This window comes from Diplotaxodon limnothrissa, linkage group LG16 (assembly GCF_057381915.1).
Source record: "Diplotaxodon limnothrissa isolate DT_005_m linkage group LG16, D_limnothrissa_male_GT1.1, whole genome shotgun sequence".
NCBI lineage: Eukaryota > Metazoa > Chordata > Actinopteri > Cichliformes > Cichlidae > Diplotaxodon > Diplotaxodon limnothrissa.
Window position 1 is genome coordinate 22,575,043 of NC_140611.1, and position 22,073 is coordinate 22,597,115.

The 22,073-nt window shown below is 42.1% G+C and overlaps 1 protein-coding gene across 1 annotated transcript in view; it reads left to right on the top strand.

Moving 5' to 3' along the window:
- LOC146616174 (FERM, ARHGEF and pleckstrin domain-containing protein 1) overlaps positions 1-17,425 on the top strand; it is a 58,666-nt gene extending 41,241 nt beyond the window's left edge. The window contains exons 12-27 of the mRNA XM_085373978.1: positions 20-113; positions 697-904; positions 5,484-5,671; positions 5,850-5,939; positions 8,034-8,167; positions 9,395-9,476; positions 9,563-9,800; positions 9,889-10,019; positions 10,103-10,171; positions 10,523-10,612; positions 11,220-11,302; positions 11,871-11,983; positions 12,124-12,356; positions 15,309-15,416; positions 17,013-17,164; positions 17,250-17,425. Coding sequence (XP_085230104.1) covers positions 20-113; positions 697-904; positions 5,484-5,671; positions 5,850-5,939; positions 8,034-8,167; positions 9,395-9,476; positions 9,563-9,800; positions 9,889-10,019; positions 10,103-10,171; positions 10,523-10,612; positions 11,220-11,302; positions 11,871-11,983; positions 12,124-12,356; positions 15,309-15,416; positions 17,013-17,164; positions 17,250-17,328 — 2,092 coding nt within the window. The 3' untranslated portion in view covers positions 17,329-17,425. The remainder of the gene's footprint in view (positions 1-19; positions 114-696; positions 905-5,483; positions 5,672-5,849; positions 5,940-8,033; positions 8,168-9,394; positions 9,477-9,562; positions 9,801-9,888; positions 10,020-10,102; positions 10,172-10,522; positions 10,613-11,219; positions 11,303-11,870; positions 11,984-12,123; positions 12,357-15,308; positions 15,417-17,012; positions 17,165-17,249) is intronic.
- Positions 17,426-22,073: the final 4,648 nt, after the last annotated feature.

The following is a 22,073-nucleotide window of genomic DNA, read 5'->3' on the forward strand; positions in this document are numbered from 1 at the left end:
TTAATATCCTGTCTGCCAGGAAACACAGTCGTGTTCAGTACAGCAGTCGGGTCCAACACAACAGTCGCCTGTCACCATTGCCTTCTCCAAGCCACCGTGAAGTGCCAACAGATGTGAGTCTTTTAAGTGGGCAATTTGTTGCATACAGCATTTTTTGTTGTCTGAGCAAATACAGTCCATAGTGTCGCTTTTCACATTGTTTTCTCTTTTTAAAATGCATATAATGTAAAAATACAGCAAAATACAGCCTACTCATCCGGAGGCATGGATCTTAAGACTCTGTTATGCTCCAAGATCATTTTTCTGGTATGAATAAACTCCTGTTTTATACAGCTAACGCTGTCATCATAGCACCAAATTAGAGAACATCTTTTTAGAAGAATAGTGTTTGATCCCTCCAACACAGTTCAAGAGACTTTGTGGAGTGGGAATCATTAATAAGGAGCACTAGGGCTGTTCTGGTGACACATGGTAGCCCAATACTGTGCTGTGGTATCCCTGCACATGTGTGTGTGCATAGAAGATGCCAGCCTGCCCAACAAAACAGAGCCATGGGGGTACTGCAGGGTATTTTCAAGTCAGGTAGAATTTATTTAAAAACTTTAAAATCCTGGCCTTCAGTAAGAGTAATGAATACAATGAATAAATTGTGGTCTTTAAATTCTTTAACCCTGTGTTCCTGTCTCGTACTGGCAGAGTGGTGCTCCTGGGGACAGAATTGATTCTCCTCGGCGTCACTGGAAGGAGTCGGTCCTGGTGAGTGCAGAAGACCCGGCAGCTTCGCGGGCGAGGATGAGCCCCTCGCATCAGAGAAATGGCCACGAAGAGAGAACGGGGTCTGTATCCAGGACAGAGGAGACGAGGAGCCCAACACGACAGACCCACCCCGAACATCTGAATACAGGTCCAGCATCTAGGGCTGCTAAAGGCGGCAGCTTTTCCATTCCCTACATTGATTGCAGTGATGTAGATGCTCAGTATTACTTGGGCAGGGACCAGGCTAGCAGGTCAGACCACAGCTATAGAGAACAGGGTATGCTCCCCCGGGGATCTGGCTCTGGAGGGATAAATGGGGCTCTGCAGGCTCAACAGGAGCACTTTCTGGGTAGGATGTATAGGGAGTCTTCTTCTTCTTCTAGAGCATCGCTCATCATGAGTCATGAGCTAGAACATTCTCCCAAGCAGTCATGCCAAACGGTTGACCGAAGTCCTGTTCATAGCATTATAGGAGACATAGGTGTCCAAGAGAGGCAGAGCAACAGCCCTATAACAGTTTCCACTGTGACGGGTTCAAGAGGTGTCACTGCCAGTCCTGTGATTGACATTCTCCATCACGCACCTTCCCTCAGTCGCATAGACCAGAACGGCTACAGTCCCACTCCACTTAACTTTAATGACGGCAGATGCTCTCCCGTCATGGGCCGATCTCCTCGCTCACAGAAATTCCACAAAGCCCATTTTGACGCAGACGCAGTCCAAGGAACGTCCTCTGCAAAGCAAGAATCGCGTACTGTCCTCTCTCGGGCTGAACGCATGGCTGCTCTTGAGCGCCGCATGGTGGCCAATGGGCTAACTGCGCCAGGCAGGTCGCGGACCAGTCTGGGGCAGAAACGATTAAGATCAACCGGTGTCACACAGTACGGAGCAGTTCAAATGAACGATGGCCCGAACACAAGCGGCTCAGAGTCCAGCGAGTCGGAGTTAGAAAATAACAGGGGCAACTGCAGCAGCCCCGTGATGTTTGGTAGCCCAGCGGAGGCTAATTCTAGTTCCCCCATACCAAGAAACACGTTTTCCTTTGGCAGCCTCCAGCTGGATGAGGAGGCAGATGAGGATGCTTCCCATGCCTTCAGCGATGAGGATATCGGACACATTTTCAGCTGTTAAGTGCGCTAAAAGTTTTAAACCATCTGCGACTGAGAGCTAGAGGGGTCTGGGTCAGAACGTAAGCAGGAGGCTTTTTCACATCCACACACTCCCGAGTCCATAGTGGTCACAGCACAGCACTGCTGAGTAGAAGCACTTTTTAAACGTAGCCGAATGTATGCGTTCAGGCTTTTCTTGCCCATTTCATGGAGCGGCTTTAATGTTCAGCCTCGCTGTTCTTTAATTATATTAACATGTCCGTTTGGACATAGACACGTGCCTTTTAAGGATTTTACACTCAATGGCTACTAATTAAAAACTACAGAGAGTACAGAGGCTTTCAGACAGTTTGAAACGTGAGGCTGATTAAAAATGTTGTAGATTTTATTCATAAGTCAGACGATGCCTTAAAACTCCCTACGGAAAATCCACACTTTGCTCCATAGCTGTCCATAGACACATCTAACTATTTGAAATTAGTTACATTTTTTTTAAAGGTTTCTGCATAAGACACTTTGTGCTTGGTACTAATATTTTCTGGGGTCTGTTGATGTGTCATTGAGGTAGTAGTAACTGTTAACTTCTGTACATTTACCTTTCTTTTTTTACTCTTAATGCAGCACCTACTATTTGATTGTTGTGAGAAGTTCTGGTCTGAAGTGATGCTGATCCATATTCAGTACCTCCACTCATTAACTTGAAGCAAACTTTATGATTTAGCTGTCATGTTTAAATGTCCCGCCAAAGGGAGGGAGTGTGTAATCGGCTCTGTTTGTTTGCTTGTCTGTGTATCTGTTTGCAATCAGTCTAGCGTCCACAGCTATCAAGATCTAATTTTCAAAATTTTGTGTGATGCTAGATATCAATAACAGCTGGAGTTGATTTCATGTTGGTGAAAATCGGGTCAAAGTTAAGGTCACATCCAATGTGAAAATTAGTAAAAGTTATATATTACCCACAATTTTATGGATCGTTTTCAAACTTCACTTGGGGGACATGAGTACCTAAGCAGTTTTAGCACGCAAGGTTAAAGTTGACCTTGAAAAAAAACAATCTGACATCAGCATGTTGTCATAAAAACATCACAAAGTATCAGAGTTTTAGTTTAGCCCTTGCCCTGTGGGGGGAGTTGCACTCTCTTGTTCACAGATGTTTTGGCAGTTACGAGATCACAAGATTTGCGTGAGTAGTAGCTTCGCGGGACCGGCAGTGGCTTCATCTGATAGAGTTAAAAGCACGTGTGTGTTGCAGTGTTACACTGTGGTCACTCCACAACAGTTTGTGGCTTTTCATGCCCAGTGTTGACAATCCCAGTCTGCTCTTGATTTGCGTTCAAGTATCTCTGGCAGTAATTTGGCATCACCGAGCTGCAGTCTTCCTAACTTTTATTTCCAGCCTCTTTTCTTAACTTTCTTTTGCACCCCTGTCTTCATGCTTGTCTTTGTGTATTCTGTTTAACAAGCGGTTGAGCTTTATTTTACATTTTTTGTTTCTCTGTTTCATTTCTTTATTTTTCTCTGTCCCTGTCTGTCAGCATGAAACTGTTTGATCTTGTAAGTTTTTCTTTTTCTAACTTTGAATGCATGTCTATCTTTTCTGTAACTCATAATGTGTGGTTGAGGAAAAAAACAAGAAAACAAGATTACCAGCCTCTGGGTTCCCTTTTCTGCAATGATCCAGATAACGAGACTGTAGATGACAGGAGCCTGGGAATGTGCGGGTTTTAGTATCGGTGAATGCGTTACTCTATGTATGAATGGCAGTTTAAGGGCAGCACCTCAAAGCACAGTCTCTTTGCTCATCCATCATATCAACTGCTTCAGCGGTTGCCCCCCAGAAAGTCTTTAGCGCTGACATTAAGAGGCATATCAAAAGTGAGATATGATGGTTTTACACTTCTATCAATACCTACTGAAGTCTATCCATCCATAATAAATCAAAATTAAGAGATGGTGTTAAGATAATGTAGATTTGGGAGTTACTGGATCACTGCAGTGTGGGCCAGGCTTGTGTTTGTTCTCACCCACTGGTGTCCTTGATGGTTTGTTTGCAATGCATGCTGTGATGAACCAGATTTGTGGTATGGCTCAGGTCCTGCTGTTCTGCTCTGGCTGCTCTCTGCATGCACTCTACTGTATGTACTGTAATATACTGTGCTATTACTGTCATTTCAATACTTTACATCTAGTAAGATATTGACATTTACATTAAATTAGACTGTGAGAAATAACAGCAAGCTCATTTACAAAGAGCTGAAATGTACAGTATTTTTTACTTATTGTGTAATTTATTAAATTAAACCTAATGTGAAATTGATTTGTGTTTATGTTATAAATTATATAATTTCTGAATTTCCAAATTAACCCATTTGTCATTAACACGTTTCTCGACTCAGCAGTAACAGAGTGAAAACAAAAAGCAGTTTACTAAAATATTCATAAAGCCATTTACTATTACAGGCCTAGAAGCATGAATGCATTTGTCCCCACTTTTTCCACGTCTGTCTTCTGTCTTGCATTCATTCGCTCACGGTGTTCTTGTAGATGTTCACTGGGCCTTTTCTATGCTGCTTTTCACACAATTTTGAACTATATGTGTTCAGCAGAGTCAATAAAGACGTTAAAACGATATTTTTTCCAAATCCTTCTTTTTAAACCGTTGAAGTCGGTGTATTTTCTGGAGTCTGGTCCCCACTGTAGATGTTAGAACCTTTCCGTCTCCTTTGTAGCATTCCTCTAGATTGTGTGTAGTGTGTATTTGCCTGAGTCACTCCTTCCCTCAGCTGTACTTGTGCATTGAGCTAACTGCAGCCACCAGCTGCACTGGCCTGCGTTCTTGTTATAGCTGTTGCGTTCGTGCCAACACACCAGAAGTCGCCAGAGAGAGGTGAGCAAGTTGCTGCCGGAACATAGTAAGTAAGCTGAGTGAACGCTGTCAGAATGGATGACACTAAGTAAGCCGTTCTTCTCGATCACCCTGCAGTATTTGTCTCAGCTTGCGTATTGATTGACGTGGTAAGAAAACTGCCAGAGTTGTCTGGAATGTTGAGCGAGTCACGGCTGACTCTATATTTTCTGTAAGCAGACCTCAGATGCAATGATTGAAACAGTTTGGTTTAGCTTGCTAAGGTGTCCATTAGGTAAAGTGTGCAGTGTAGGATAATGAATCGAATGCTGGAGAGTTTAATTATTAGCCAAATGCCACCACGGCATCTGACGAAGATGACATTTCTGTGCAGCAGAAACTACTGATTTTTTTCCCTATCAAATAATCTGTTGATTACATTCTCGATTTATTAGCTGTGTATTCAACAAATGTCAGAACATGGCGAAAAATGTCATCACACACTTCAGCTTGTTCCTAATGTGTCATTTAATCAGTTTGAAAAACAAAACAAAACCAAATGCTTTATAACAATGTAATACAGAGAAAAGCAAAGAAACCTCATGTTTGCTTCAGAAATTCTAACAATTTGGTCATTAAAATTGTTCTTACTATTTAATTTCTGCAAAACTCAACCCGTCTGCGGCTTAAAGTAGGCAAGTGCTCTCAGAGCTGCCTAACTTTATCGTGCATCGTTTTCTCATCTCATTATGGTCACCTATGGCTCCGTGCAGGTGTGGTTTCCAACAGTCCTCACCTGTCCGCGTCCTCTGGACACTCCCACGGGATGGTCAACGGTCAGAAGTTGCTGGATCTGTGCAGTCACAGTCCCGACGGCCGGCTGCCTTCCCCGCTCACCAGCCCGTTGCTCAACGACGCCTGCAGCGTTCGCACTGATGATGAAGACGAGGTTCGAAGGAAGGTTTGTAACCAAGAGCCACTTTAATATATTGCCTTGTTGTGACATTATAAAGATTTATTTTTAAATAAAGTTGCTACTCAAAATAGAAGTGGACCCAGATTATCTGTCCTGAATAAAGTTACTGTTAGACATTTGTGGAGCTGATTGCACCCCCCCTTCGTTTGTGATGCCCTTGCAGAGGTTCCCAACAGATCGAGCCTACTTCATCGCCAAGGAGCTGCTGACAACAGAACGGACGTATGTGAAGGACCTCGAGGTGGTGACCGTGGTAAGATGGGCCAAGTCGCTCGCCAAGCCGACGCTCTCCTGTTTGTTTTCTCCTGCGCTTGTCCTCTGGGGGGAAAACATTGATTATTCCGGTTAGCTGCTCCATTGCAGAGCACCCGCCAAAACATAGAGTCAGGCAGTGACACAGGAATATTTTGGCAGATGCGATTTCATTTTTTATTCATTCCCCATGCTCGTTCTCCGAAATGCATTTATCTCCCCCCGTTCAAGGCTGTGAATACTAAACTGTGTTTGTGTTTAAAGAGATAGATGGATTTAGCCGCATGCGCTCTCTGCCTGTGACTCACTGCTTCAGCCTGCTCCTGTAGATTTAATTGCTGGGTACAAACAGGATATTAAATGTGCGGTACCGCTCCTTCACATGCAATCAAGGAGGATGTCCTTATGAGGCTGGACTGAAGCGTTGCCGTTGTTTGATTCGGCTCTCCTTTTACACTGGCAGGTTCAAAAGCCGCAGCTTTTCTCGGCTTGCAGTTTTCAGAGGAGTCTTTCACACATCTCATAAATATTTTGGGTGGGCTTGTGCCCTCGTTCTTTTATTCTGCTGCATGTGTATGTGTGCTCCCTCGCTCTGGTTGGTGCCGCTGCTGTTAAGGGTGAAGTCATCTGAACAACAGCTGGCGCCTCGTTTCCAGCGCTCACTTTTCCTAAAACCCACTTCTTTTCCCATCACGTCAACTAAATAAAGCTGTTTTCTGTTCAGTGTCCACAAACACAAAACATAAGGCTTCTCTCTGAGTTAATGAAACAACAGCGTTAAGAATGGTCGGCTATTGATTCTTCGATTCATCCTCAGCTAATTAAGGGATTTGAAAGGAGGCAAAAGGCTTTTCATTACCTGTTCACTTTATCTCTTCTTCTCAGAAGAAAATCGCTGTGGAGATCTCTTGGTAACCCTTGGTATCATACATAAATGTGCAAAGGTCTTGAGTTACCCCTTGTTTCTTCATATTTTTCTAGAAAAATGTGAAATAGTTGCTGTGATTTATTGAAACATATGTAAACATGTATGAAAGGTGATTGTTTAATTCTAACAAGCTTGAAAGTCAGTATTTGGTATCTTCAATACATCCTAAATTCTCTTAGGAAAACATTCTTTTAATTTCTTTAAATAGTCTTCAAGAATAGTTTTCCAAGTTTCTTCAAGGACATGCAAAGCTCTTCTTTGGATGCTGGCTGCCATTTGTTCTGTTCTCTGTCAAGATGATCCCACACTGCTTCAGTAATATTGAAGTCCAGGCTCTGAGGAGGACAATGCATGACTGATAATATTCCTCTGTGTGTTATTCTGTCCAGGTGTGATTTTACTGTATTGGCAGTGTGTTTGGGATCATTGTCATGCTGAAAAATGAAGATTTTGCCAATCAAATGCTTTTCAGATGGTACTACATGGTGGATCTGATAGCGTTTTTGTATTCAAATTCCCTCAGTTTAAACAAAAAACCCAACACCCATTCATTCTTCCATTTTCTCCTGCTTATCCAATCTAAGGACCCTCTCCCAGCTGTCATATGGCAACAGTCTGGGTGCCCCGTGGACAGGTCGCCTGTCATAGAGACACACAACCAGAATCACCAGTTCACCTCCTCTTTACATCCTAACATGAGTGGTACAACGACTGGACTTATGAGTGAGAAATGAGTGAAAAAACAGCCAATGAAAAACTACTGCTGAAGACCACTTTTTAAAAACACAAGAAAAATCTGGCCCCTTGGAAGCAAAATATAATAAAATGATGGGTGGCTCAAGACTTTTGCACAGCACTGTAGTTCATATAAATCAAGTATTTTATTTCTTATATAGGCCAAAATTAAATATTCACCCACAATCAGCCTTATATCCAGATACCAGGAAGTTCTAATAGAGTTTAAACACCATCTGTAAACATCCTGTCATGATGTCACAAGTATGACCTGCTTGTCACAAGTAGACAAGCGCTGCCACCTGCACAATGAAAAAAACAAAACACTCAAAAACCTGGTTTTGTTAGTGAACTGAGACTTTTATGGTTAAACTGTATTTCCCTCGTTAAATGGCTTGAAAGATCACTGTATGCATGTATCCGTGATACCAGTCTTTCCAGAGTGCCGTGGGACAAGATGAGGCAACTCCGGACTCCCTGAAGGACGCCATCTTCTCCACCTTTGAGCCTCTGCACAAGTTCCACACAGGTTTTCTCAGGGAGGTGGAGCAGAGGCTGGCACTGTGGTGAGGCTCATTTCACTTCCAGATATTTCCTGCAGGGTCAGGAACAAGCCCGGTGATGTGTCGGGGGTTACGGTTCAATTTAAAACAACTTCCTCCCCCATTTTTAATGAGTTTTGCTGGCATTTAGCCCAAGAGGGCGGTCCGGTCCCTTTAGATGACCCAAGGAGCTACAATCGCCATAGCAACAGTCATGCTGCACCACAGCCTGCCTTTATTCTGGTTTGTAGGTGTATGCCCTCTGATCTCCTTAATGATTGTGCTTTATCTAGTACACACTGACTTTTTCACAGACACGGAGAAAGTGACGCATAAAGCTGTTAAAATTTATGGCCATTAACTACAGTCCGTGATTTTTATTTCAAAGTCTCCTGTATCTAGTCACACTGATTAGAGCTCCAAATTAAAGCAGAAAGTGATAGTGTGCTTTACTCGGCTGATAAGACCCACATTCAAATGCATATGCAAATTATCCACCCCTACATTTGTCTTTCTTTTTTTGCAGCTTTGCATATTCAAATACTGTACTAGATATGGACCTTGGTTGTTAAGAATATGATGAGAAAGTCGTCTTTCATAAGAGCAGTAGGATGCATTTTACAGACTGAGATATTCCCCCTAAATTCCCTGCTAAAACGTTAACATTAAATTAATAACTAGTCTGACCAAGTCCAGTAATGGCAGCCCCATTCCTCATGAATCCTACATGGGGAATCTGATGCTCAAGGGAGACACCTGCTGGTGTTTCTTGAAGTTAAACGCGTCCATTCCAACTTCATTGGAATTATTCTTGAACGCAGTGTGACTGAATAGTCAGTGAGATTAAAGTGCTTTCATGTAGCTTACCCGGCTCATCCGCTGTCCACAACGATAATAATATTTATTCATGTAGCTCAAAGCGAGGCAGATATTACAATAAGCTTCACACAGGAAAATAAATCAATGAATAAAAAAAGAAAAGAAAAGCTGGCAACAAGTACAGCAAATGAAAATTTACACATGAGCAGAGCGGCAAACACACATGAATATGCAAGAACATTTGGGACATTACACAAAAAGGTTATAGAAATAGTTTTTTAAGAAAGCTGTATTTTCTGAACCATCATAAAGCGACGCAATTCTTCATATATTTTAAAGAAGATTTTGCAAGCTAAACAGGAAATAAGCTCCAATAGTAACCACTGATTAGGAGACATTGCTTAAAAGGGACTGCTGTCTTTCTCTTTTAAGGGAAGGACGCTCTAATGCACACATTAAGGGAGACTACCAGCGCATTGGAGATGTCCTGTTGAAGAACCTTCAGGGTTTGAAGGTGAGCTGTGACTTTTTGTTAAACTTCTATACGTGTTTAATTAGAGAAAATCACGACTGTTCGTGGATAACAAGTCTTACCTGCAGCCCCTGACAGCAAACCTGAGTAAGCAGTCTGAAATCCTGCTGGAGCTTGAGAAGGCGTGCAAGGCGTCCCGAAGGTTGGAGGGTCTCTGCAGAGACTTCGAGCTGCAAAAGGTCTGCTACATTCCCCTCAACGTCTTTATTCTGCGGCCTTTGCACCGCCTCATTCACTACAAGCAGATCCTGGAGCGCCTGTGCAAACATTACCCAGCTACTCATGTGGACTTCAGGGATTGCAGAGGTGTTACACTCAGTTCACAGAAGCATATTTCAGTGTTTTGGTGTAACGGAGCATCTGTAACGATCTCTTACCTCTGGTTGGTGTCCAGCTGCTCTAGCTGATGTGTCTGAGGTGGTGGACCAGCTTCAGGGAAGCCTAATCAAGATGGAGAACTTGCAGAAACTTCTGGAGCTGAAGAAGGATTTGATTGGTGTCGACAATCTTGTTGTTCCTGGTCGGGTGCGTTTGAAATCTACAGGAGAGAGATTTGTTTAACTTTTTGTTTCTGTTTAGATTTTGTGACAAATGATTTCTTTCCTCAGGAGTTCATCAGGTTGGGCTGCCTCAGTAAACTGTCTGGAAAAGGGCTGCAGCAGCGAATGTTTTTCCTGGTAACGTCCCACTTTCTTCATCTCATATCACTAATCGAATTATTTAGCTGACTGATCTCAGCAGAAATGATAATCATGCTTTTATCCTGCCCGGCTATGCATTACTGAGATGGTGTTGGCAGATTTAGTGCAACCGCAAAGGTTCAAGCAGGGGAACGTAGCACATGTTGCTTTGAACTTTGGCGGCCTTAGTGTTTTACACGAGTATTTGATTTGGTTGCATAAGCATGAAGAGAAGCGTTTGTGTGTGCAGGATATCAGTGTTAAGTTTTGGTTTTTAATGCCACCGAGTTGTTAATTTGTTCTTAGGATTTTTAGCTAACGTGTCCTCCTCTGCCTCTTTTGCAATAGTTTGATGACGTCATTTTATACACAAGTCGAGGGATGACGGCGACGAATCAGTTCAAAGTGCACGGGCAGCTGCCGCTCCATGGCATGACAGTAAGTGCCGTTGTCTCTCAGAAGAACACAGGGCGTTGGAGCGGCTGTCACCAGTTTGTCATTACTAGAGAACATCTGCCCCCACTCTAGCACACACACACACACACACACACACACACACACACACACACACACACACACACACACACACACACACAAGCTCGTTCAGCTATCTTAGTGAGGACCTTCATTGACATAGTGGTTTTCCTAGCACCTTACCCTAACCCTAACCATTAAAAATGAATGTCTAACCCTAACCCTTACCCTAATACCTAACCATAACCTAATTGTAACCTTGACACCAAAACAATATTTTGAGCCTGAAAAAGGCCTTCAAATTTGTGAGGACCCGTGTTTGTCCTCACAAGTGACTGTTGGTTCTCACAAGTATGGTAGAATGCAGATTTCGGGCCTCACAAAGATAGGTAGACAGGAACACACACACACATACACACATATTTTCAGGACAGCTACACGTTTGCTTCTCTCTCGCTTCCTTTTCATCCGCCCTCCCGCCTTCCCTCCTTTTCTGCCTATTTTGGTCTTTGCTGTCCTAGATACTGCAGCTCTCTAATGTCTTTTCTGTGTCTCTGTGTTCTTCTTCCAGATCAGAGAGAGTGAGGATGAGTGGGGTGTACCTCATGCCTTCACATTGGTTGGGCAACGGCAGTCCGTAGTAGTAGCAGCTAGGTACGATTGCCAGCAAACACCTTGCACCTTGAACCTAAAGTGGCAGGTTTTTAAAAATATTTTAGATGCCGTTGAGTTACATCTTTAAAAGCATCTACTTTTAGTTACAGTGAGCTCATAAAATTGTGATTTTCAGTCTTTTCCCTTTTAGCCTCTTTGGCTACACAGAGTCTGTTGCTTTACCCTCTAACAGAGGGATGTTGCCCCCTGAGAGGAGGATGGCAGGTTACTCAGAAAAGCTACTAAAAACTCATCTGCATATTTCTTTTTTTTGTTAAATCAAATAAACATAAGCTAACAGTATAAGAAAGTATACTTGGAAGATAAAAATAAATTCAATTCATAAAGCATGCAGTCAACAACAACGTGAGTTCATGCTTTTCCCGCCCTCAGATGTTTAACTGATTCGCTTTGCCTCAATAAACAGATGGTTCATGTTTTACTGTTATTTAAGAGGAACATTTGGCTGGGCTAACCAGACTATTTCTGACCACCGGGCCTACCCTGCTGCGACTCTTTGTGCTTGTTTTGTTCAGCATTCTGTCCATTTGTGTGTTTTTTCCTCCAGTTCTTTGGTAGAGATGGACAAGTGGATGGAGGACGTAAAGATGGCGATAGAAATGGCAAAAACCAGCAACGGGCCTTCATCTGAGCTGCTGACCAGCAGCCTGACAGACAACAGTAAGTTAGTACGAAGCCACACAGCTGAATGTGAGAAGCTTGACTTTGTGATGAAGCAGCGTTAACTGTTAAGAGACACATCATGTGAATTCCCAGATACATGCTGATTTTTGATTGGTCTGACGCTGTCTGTGTTTTAGCGCCTCTCCTTCCCCCTCTTTCATCATCCTGCTCATTGTCTAGCAGTAACAACCTCCTGACTTTCCCAGAATGCCCAGAGGACTCCTCGGTGGAGGCAGAGTCCGAGGACGACATGACAGCTCCCCACGTGTCATTGGAGAAGCCCACGCCTCACCGTGGTAACACCATGGTGCACGTGTGCTGGCACAGGAACACCAGCGTGTCAATGGTGGACTTTAGCATAGCCGTGGAGGTATCAGCCCACCTCAGACCTGCCCCCCTCCTCCTGCCCCGCTGTTTTCTTTCTCTGTTTCTGAGTGTGTGCTGTATCTGAATTCACTTTGATGATCTTTCAGTGGGAACAGTATCCCCCTTAAGCTGCTTAACAGGTTGCTATATCCCATTAACTACTAATTCAGCTGGAGCATTAATGCTTTTTTTGTTTTTAAACAAGATTAGCAAGGGTCACTCTTTTTTAAATGTCACAACACTTATTATTAAATCAGAAACAAGTTTGATTGGAACAAATAATGAAAGAAGTTTGTTTGCTCTTGAAATAAGAAACACAAGTGAGTTTTTAAAGGTGCACTGTGAAGGGATCCTATTAATGTGGACTAAAATTACTGAGGAATGTTTCAGCGCCTTGTTTAGTCCATGCCATGAAAAAATGAAGGCAGCTCTGAAGGCAAATAAACACATCAAACGTAATCGCAATAAAGCGGTTTGTGAAAGTATAATTGACCACTTTGGAGCAGCACTTTGAAAATTATAATTAATTTATTTTTGTTTTTGTTTTGATGAAGGCAAAATAGTCAGCGACAGTTTCTTATTTACACATTAAGCAGATACAAAGCAACATTATGGCTCGTTTGGATTCCTCCTTGTAGCCATCCACACTGTCAGATCTAAAAATTCAGTCTTCCAGTAGGTATCTGTGTCCTTAAATGCCACATGCTCTTTTATAATGACAGCTAGTTGCAAACTACCACATTTAGCTCAAATTCACCATAAGTCACCATCAAGCCAAGTGAAGCTGCAGATTTAGAAACATTTCTTTAGGGTCAGTACTATAAGTTTAACTATAAACTTGTGGATTAAGACTGCCCTAATTTTTTTTAAATTGTGCATTCTTTTTTTCTAAATTCTACAGAAGAGGATTAGGGCCACTGGGGGGCAGTGGGCACATCTTTTTTTTTTCCTCTTTTCCAGAATTCTGAGAAAAAAGTCATTATTCTGACTTTAAGCTCAGAATTCTAAGTTCAATAAATTCTGAGATTAAAGTCAGAATTCTGAAATTTTTTTTTAATTCTGATGAAAAAGTCAGAATTCTGACTTTAAGTTCAGAATTCTGACTTTTTTTTCTCAGAATTCTGGAAAAGAAAAAAAGACGTTCCCGCTTTTTGTTTTTTTCCAGTGGCCCTAATCCTCTTCCGTAAAATTCACGCAAACAGCTGTCTGTCGATGGAATAGTGTGAAACCAGTGACAGGATGTGATGTGACGCTACCCTTATGCATAAGGTTCCTCATGCATTTGCATCAAAGCAAACTCCATGGATCAGTCAGTGTTTGTGAAAACATGACTCAGCTGTACCACTGCTAGTCAACAAATCCTCCACACAGTGCTTTTAAACCGATCTGCTTCTGATCTTTTGTGTATGGGGAGTTTTTATTCATTGAATTATTTTTACGAGTTACTGTTGGATTACTTCATTTACAGCCTCGAGGAGGTTACTGTTCTCACGTTTCCTTCTTTTGGCAGTAGCCAATGTGATGTCCTGATCTAAACTCCAAACTGTGGCTTTCCTGAGTTGTTTTGTCCTTTTTCTTCTCTTCCCGGCAACTCTGACCGTCTATAAATAGAGAGAGAGAGCAGTACGTAGATGTGCTAAACGTCCTCATTCACATTAACAGAACGGATCCTGTTTTGGGATGTAGCCTTCCTAAAACCCAGCTGTGTCCTGATCTAGTTCTGCTCTTCCTCTGTAGTTGTAACAATGTCCTCTTCACAGCCTTGCCTGGACACACCGTCGGCCTGAGTGTTAACCCCTGCCACTGCATGCCTGTGTTTCACCTACTCAGTCTCTGTGTTTCTGTCCCTCCTTCCCTCCCTGTCTGTTTTTTTTTCTCTCTCTCTGTCTGTCTGTCTTTCTTTCCCCCATACGTCTGTGCATTCCTGCGTGGTAGAGGAGCCTAGTCCAGTCAGTGAGAATAAGACCCCCCTGGTGGGGCCCCCGAGTGGCCAGGGACCAGTGCCTCTGTCTGTTATCTGCTGGTACCGTGTTCAGAGCCTCTCCTTTAGTGAATCCTGCAGGAGTCTAGAGGTAAAGGAGCCAGGCAGACAGGAGAGGCCCTGTGTTTATGTTTTATTTGAACTGTATCGCAGGAAGCAAGATTTATAGAGAGGAAATTGAAATTAAAGTTGTAGTAATACCTCATAGCGACATAGTGAAATATTATGGTATTAACACCACTATTAAAGACTTTAATTAAGCATAATTTATTGCAGAGGGGCCAAAACTGTGATTTTTCCTTCCTGCCTTATAGTTATTCTTTTAAACCAGTGATTCCCAACTAGACATGCTCGCTCTTACATACTACAGGCAAAATGGGAACAGACTGTCTGCTAATGGTCAGTGTGAAGAGGAGGAATAATTATGCAGGCTTCAGTGTGTTTAATCATTATTTGAGTGTGTCTAATTCATTTAAATGAACGAATTTGAACACACTGTGTGTGTCAGATTAGGGCGGGAACCTTTAGTATATCTGATCTCCTCGTGTTGGTGTTTGTCCAGGATCAACATTGCATCTGACCAATCGCATTTTTATGATGTCATAGCATTGCGATTTGGAAAAGACCTGCTCATGGTTGGGGGTTAAGGTTATGGGGTTAGCGTTACGATGTGGTTTGTGGTGTGATGGTGCAATCGCAAAGCTATGACATCAGTACAATGTGATTGGTCACTTGCAATGTTGAACCTGAGGCAACATTCGTTTTGTTGATCTGAGAACAGCACCAACACAACGACATCAGATCATGTTGGAAGCTATACCTAGTAAAATGAAGCCTCTTTAGAAAAGTAGACAAAGTAGCTTGATTGCATGTTTGAAAGTGCAGGTAGAAGTTAAATTTCACGAGTGTTGCACTAATAGTGAGATATGGATGGCTTTCAAAGCGTCAGAATCAGGCTTGTTTTTCTCTTTGTAGAATCAGCTATCAGGAAACTTACTAAGGAAGTTCAAGAACAGCAACGGCTGGCAGAAGCTCTGGGTTGTCTTCACCAACTTCAGCCTGTTTTTCTACAAGTCTCACCAGGTAAGGAGTACACGCTCTCAAAGTCCTGTTGTTTGACTATGAGGATGGTGGTGTGCTCCCTCGACTGGTCTTGAAAGCATCAGATCTCAGTGTGAAATATCGAATCTGTGTGCCATATTTGAGGTAAATGCGTTTTCCCATGCAGTATTTCATACTGTGAATTTCAAGAAAAATAATGCCACTCCTAAACTTTATAAAAACAAACACTCCCTCTGTGTATTAAAGGCTCATGAAGTTAGCACAAATTATGTGGAAAACCAAAATTTATGGAACAGTTGCAAGAAAATTAAATGTGCTGCACACGTTTGAGTTGAAAAGACTTGTAAAATATGCTGTCAATGCTCTGCAATGGAGACTTGTGCACCTTCCAGTAAAGGTGAAAGACAGCAGTGGAGCTTTTCCATTACTACCCCTCAGCGTTGTGTCGTTGATGGGCTATTGTCGTTACCCTGCCGGGCGGGCGGGTGACAACACGTAGGACTTTCAAATTGATACCATAAGTGTGTCTGCTAAAACTCTCGGAGGAATTCAACCCCCAGTGACCTCAACCTCAAGGTTAGAGGTCAAGATTTCTGAAAATCTTGTGAATGTAATAATTTGATAAGGATGCTGCTAAGTTTTTAAAATTGATACCATAGATCTATCTACTATAAGGCTGAAGGGAGCCACTGGCTGCTGCTAGTATGCTTTTTTTCCAGAAAGCAGACGAGGAAATAATTTAAAAATATCTCATGTGGATGGCTTTGGTGATGCCTGAGGGCGGGCTGTAGCAGCCAGGCATCGAACCATAAATGCATGTAACTGAACAAAAAAAATCACAAAGAATAAGATACAACAATTAAAATAGTATAATTACATAAAGCTAAGTAGGAGCAAGCCTGAACAGGTGGTTCTTAAGTTTTGGGTTTCACAATTTGGGGGCCACAATCTCAAAACCACAGTCCCCCTTTGTCTTTAGAAACAGATTTATAGAAAGCACTTAGGTGTAGAAAAAGGTGCTTGTGTGAATGGGTGGATGAGACATCAGACACATGTTTTCTGCTCAAGTAGAGCAGACAAGCACTACAGAAGGACCAGCCCATTTAACAGACCATACAAGCGAATGAAGATGCCAAAACCACACTTACACCAAAGCTAAAGCTGCATTAGTTCAGAAACTAGAACACTCGATTCACCCAAGTTTAGACTAGCTGTCAAATTTGTTTGCTTTACACGAACAGATCTTTACAAAATGTGCACTTTCAGCAAAAAGGGTATAAAAAACAAAAAGTATAGCATTGCTTTTGATACTAAATAATGCAATGCCAGGCCCACGTGGATTTAGAGCAGAGTTCTATAAAAATCTAAGCTTGTCCTTTGTGTATATGATTAATTACTCATTTGTTCTTCAGTATTTTCTCACAGCAAGCCTCATTGGATCCCTCTGGAAAACCACCAGAGGGATGACATGATTGCATTATTATGGAAGGGATTGTGTCATATTTTGCCCCATCTACATTTTTGATGTCTGTTACTCAGTCTGTTGATTCCTTTTGAAATTATTTACAGGATATAATCCAAATTATTTAAATCACTTTTGTTTTTCCCCCTCTCTAGGATGATTACCCATTGGCCAGCCTTCCACTGCTCGGTTACTCGGTCACCGTCCCCTCTGAGTCCGAAAACATCCACAAGGACTATGTCTTCAAGCTGCATTTCAAGTCCCACGTCTACTACTTCCGATCAGAGAGTGAATACACATTCGAGAGGTACCAAATGTGTCATCTTTTAAAAGTTTTCTTTCATCCTCTATGTTTCAAGGACTGATTAAAAAGCCCTTTCTCTGCCCTTTAGGTGGATGGAGGTCATCCGCAGCGCTACTGTCCCCTCAAGTCGAGCTCGTGGTCTGAACGGCAAAGAGACCCACGCTTAATGAGTTGGCTCACCTAGTTTCCATACCCTTTCTCCTTCGGGTGGCATCCGCCCGTCCTGTCCCACTCCGGACTCTTTGCTTTTCTTTTCTACGCATATCTGGGACATTTGTACATGTGTCCATGCACATTTGGTGCTTTTTAATGCTTTAATGGTGACATGTCCGCTGGTTTAGACTGCATCAGAGACTGCATTTTTGGCATTTTTACTCTCAACTCTGAAACCTCTTTTTAAGGATGTCATTTTATACTGTTTTCTAATGGTCTGAACCACTTCCTCTATTTCTGGTTTTACATGTTTGTCATCGGTTGTTTTTAAATGCAGGAACACATTGATACTAGATATTCAGTATTCTTTCTTAGATAGTTAAACTCTCACTGCATTGTCATAAACATTTTGTCTACGTGTTCATTCTAGGAAAACGGTCACCCTTTAACAGCTGATGCTCTGACCACGCTTGGCCCAGCACAAAAAGAAGGAAATGAAATTATTTTGTCGTATTATTGACGTAAACCTCGACATTGTGGCCAGGGGTGGCTGCCATCACCACTGATGCCGTTTTAAGTGAAGTAAATGTTCTATTTGCTGAATTTGCTGCGTTATGATGGCAAGTGTAATTGAAAGCTTTAAGGATTATGTGCAAAACAAAACAGAAACTTTCAGTTCCAAGCGACGTTGCCCTCACAAAACTAGGCTGCCTCCCCATATAAACACAGATCTGTTTATGGGTCTGAATGAATGGAAATATGCATTTGACAGGGTTTTGCAGTGAAGTATATGAGATGGAAAACCTCAGTTCTGCCTAGAATTGCAGCGTTTTTTCCAGACAGCAGAGAGCTCTTTGGAAATGAAAGCAATAAAAAAAAAAACATACTCAAACTCGGATTGTTGCGAGTTCTGTGTATTTTTTCCAGTACAGAGGCAGGGGTGATTTTCAGTAGGTAAAAAGAAGATGTGCAGTGTGTTTATGGCTCTGTTGGCTGTGGCCTGCAGATGGCATCACTGACCAAGAAAGCTTTCTCAGTCAAGCCATCACTGCACAGTGTCCCTTCTGTCCTGTACTCTTTGTGGGGAGGATACACTGCTATCAGCTGTGACTCCCATCCAGGGCTAACAAATAACTACCGCACAGGGAGTTAGCCAAAGATTAGCTTAACTGTGACTGAGCGGACTTGAAGAGATATGAACAGAAAAGTTAACAATGAAGTTAAAGTAATCTATAAGGCGTAGAAAATGGCAGCAAAAATCAATACAGTTATTTTTAATAGTAAAATAGCTAAAATAGCTTACAAAATGGCTAACGGTGTTAGCTAAATAGCAACTGCTAGAAGGTTTTGCTGTAATATTAGCAAACAAATGTAACTGGAAACCTGAAAGGACGTGAATAAGCAATTGAAGGATGGGATTAAATTACGTTAATACGTTTAGCTCTTTAGCTTAGCAATTCATAAACTGATAGCTAAAAGCTGAAATTGTTAGTTAAAGGTAAGGCTTCACCGTTTAAATTGCTACATGGTAAATAAAGGTAGTGGACAATAGTTTTAAAAGGCCAATGGAGGTAAAGTTAAAGTTATTATACTTTCTATTTTTATTTCATTTTGAGTTTTTGTTTTGTTTTCATTTGGTTTGCTGGGGAGATTTGCTCATTAAACAGGTTTATGGTAATGATTACTATACCAACCCTTACAAAAAAGCATATGCACCAAAGTCCCTGATCCTACATGTGTTGACAAACTTGACCACATTGACATAAACTAAACGTAAACACAATTTAAGGATTTTCATTTTAGTTTTATATAAGCACACGGTATACTTTAGTCAGCTTCTTTTAAAGGATGGTCTTTTTTCAGTTAAATAAAATATCATTTCCCAGTTTTAGTTATTACTTTACTTTTAGATAGATATAATAATTTGGGTAAAAAATTAAAATAAAGATAATCAGATGAAAAGTGCAGCTAGAAGGCTTCTATACAAGTACTTGGGAGTACTCTTTTTGTTTTTAACTCACAAGTAGTACATAAATTCAGTCTTTTATAGTGTGTCACTGAACCAGTTCAGTTATTTTCAATATAATCTGTTTTTTGTAGTAGCTTTGGAAAAATGGCCTTTAAAACAGTACCGTTTGATACTGTTTTAAAGGCCAGTTTCCGGTGTCACAAAAGAGGAATGTTGTGATGACACTCCAGAGGCTTGTTCGCCACGGTTGTGATTTTTGTGGTAATGGGGAAGCATTGATCCAGTCATTCATACTGTAACTGCACGCAGTCCAAAGTCCAGGCCCACCAGCTTACACACACACAGCAAGTGGGCAGGACTTCAAGCCGGTAAGAGGCGGAGTACGCAAGGGAGAAAACAGATTATACATCTCTTGCCTGGCGATGGACGGCCAATGAAACGCTACTCAAGGGGACACTTTATTGTGTCAACAATACCCGATAAGAGAAGGCAGAGTTCCGGAGCGATGCGGCATGTGTTGATTTTCAAGAACGAAAACTGAATCGAGGAATAGGAGCGTCGTACCAGCGGCCACACCACAACATGACCCAACTTCAAACTCGTGGTGCGCACTAGCGGCGGTCGAAGGCGCGGATAAGCCGATGATGAGTTTCCTGTAAACTGTTGATAAAACGCGTGGATTGGACGGTAATTAATCCCAAGGGACGCGTAGCGATGGCCACTCCGGTGCATCCGGAGACCAGGAAATTTACGCGGGGTCTGGGTAAACCTGGCACCGCTGCTGAACTCAGGCAAAGTGTCTCGGAGGTGGTGAGGACGTCGGTGCTGGTCGTAAGTACTCACCTTAACTCCCACTCCTCTGCGCCACAACGCTCACTGTCATCAGTGTCTATTAAAACTTTATGGAGCAATGAGAGACCTGCTTTTTCTTACGCACACGTTTTTGGAGAAAATAACTGACTTCAGATCAGTTGAGCAGGACTACGCGTGCCTTTTAGGGTGATATAATTAAGGTTTAAGTATACCCCTGACACACTTGGAGTGATATGGGTAACAGGCTCCCACACAGCTTTGAACAATATTTGGTAGACTGTTGATTATAAATCATAATATATATTTAAAACAAACAACGTTTTCAGCTTCCTCCTGTTTGCATTTTACACAAAACATTTGGAGCTCATCATGAATGCTGGCAATCTTTAAATCCTTCACTTTCATTCTCACCCTGTTGACTTCAGACCAGCTGAGTTAGAACACGTGGGCATTATGAACGGGTGGGTGTGTGTGGCCAGGGGGTGGCATTTTTTTATTTATTTTTTTTAATGAATGAAGATATGGGTGACAGAAAAATGTAATCGGTCACTTCCGTTTGGAATTTTTTTGAATGAAGTGCTGACTCAACGAGCTTTCCAGTTAAAGCAGATAGATTACCAGTCCAAATATACATTTAAAGACCAAGGGAAACATTATCACATATACATGAGAGCATAGAATGAATCAAAGGATCTCCCACTTAAATGTAGGACTGGAAATGAATGAAAGTGAAATAAAACAACAGCCACAAAAACAAACGTGGAGTAATGAAGTGATTTGTATTTATAGGTAGGTTTTGCAAAATAGACAATAGGCGTTTGCAAGGTGTTCAACATTACAGAAGAATGTTGTCTTTATTAGGCTCAGACATGTATGTCATTCCTTTCCTAGAGTCTGTAGAGAATCAGTGCACGTTCAAAGTCCTGTGTGTCAATGAGGGGATCACTTCACAGGGCTGCACCGAGATGACATAATACGGCTTCACAAAGGAAAGCACGAGGCTCCAATTTCATGCTTCAGACACATATAAAGTGTCCAGTGACAGTGACAACATCTGGGTGACGAGGACCTGAAGCCTACCTGCTCGGTATCAGTTTTCCTCAGAGCTCATCTTGGATAAAGGAGTTGACCCTTTTGTTGTGTCCAGAGTGCGTTCGGTGTTTGGTGCTCCGTCTGATTGTTCCAGCTTTCCTGGAAAAAAAAAAAAAAAAAGCTGCTAGGCAACTGAAACGTACACCGTCCAGGCTTTCTGTCAGGGAAATGGAATCCTGAGTCACGATCCCAGACATCCAACCACACCTTCATATTATTTATTCATCCTCACTCTGGTGCACTGCCAGGGACGCCTAAGGGAGGAGAGGAGAAGTGGATAGAAGAATGCGTGTTGGGAAATCAACATGCTCGAGGAAGACTGAAGTAACTTGTAGAAACTCTGTGGGGGAATTTGTTTTGCGGTTGCCCGAGACAACTTTAATATCATTTCAAAACTAGTACCTGCCATCTCGTAGACTCCAGCCCTTTGTATATGACCTTTTTAGACATGAATGCATGGCTGCAACTTGGAGTTCAAGTGTTTGCTGAAGCTTCTCAGTGGGATAAGAATGCGACTGCACACAAGACCACTGTCCACGCAGCTTGTAATGAATTCCTCCATAAAACATGTAAATACCACAGCAGGAATGGAGGGATCTGTTTTCAAGCACATAAAGGAAAGCTTGTGGTTGTTGTCACCCATCCTGCTTGAAGCCATAATGATGTTTTCACGCGTAAATGTTGCTGCATGTTTAAAAGCCTGGAAACATATTATAATGTACTGTAGAGGACTTGCATATCCACTGATTGTGGATGTTTGTTAGCCATGTTTTGGACTCAAGTGGGCAGTGCTGTATCTTTCACTAACAATTAGTGCGCTTTCGTGCAGACAGACACTGTTTTTCTGTTTGAGTGGAGACACACTTGCAGTACCCCGGAGCCCTC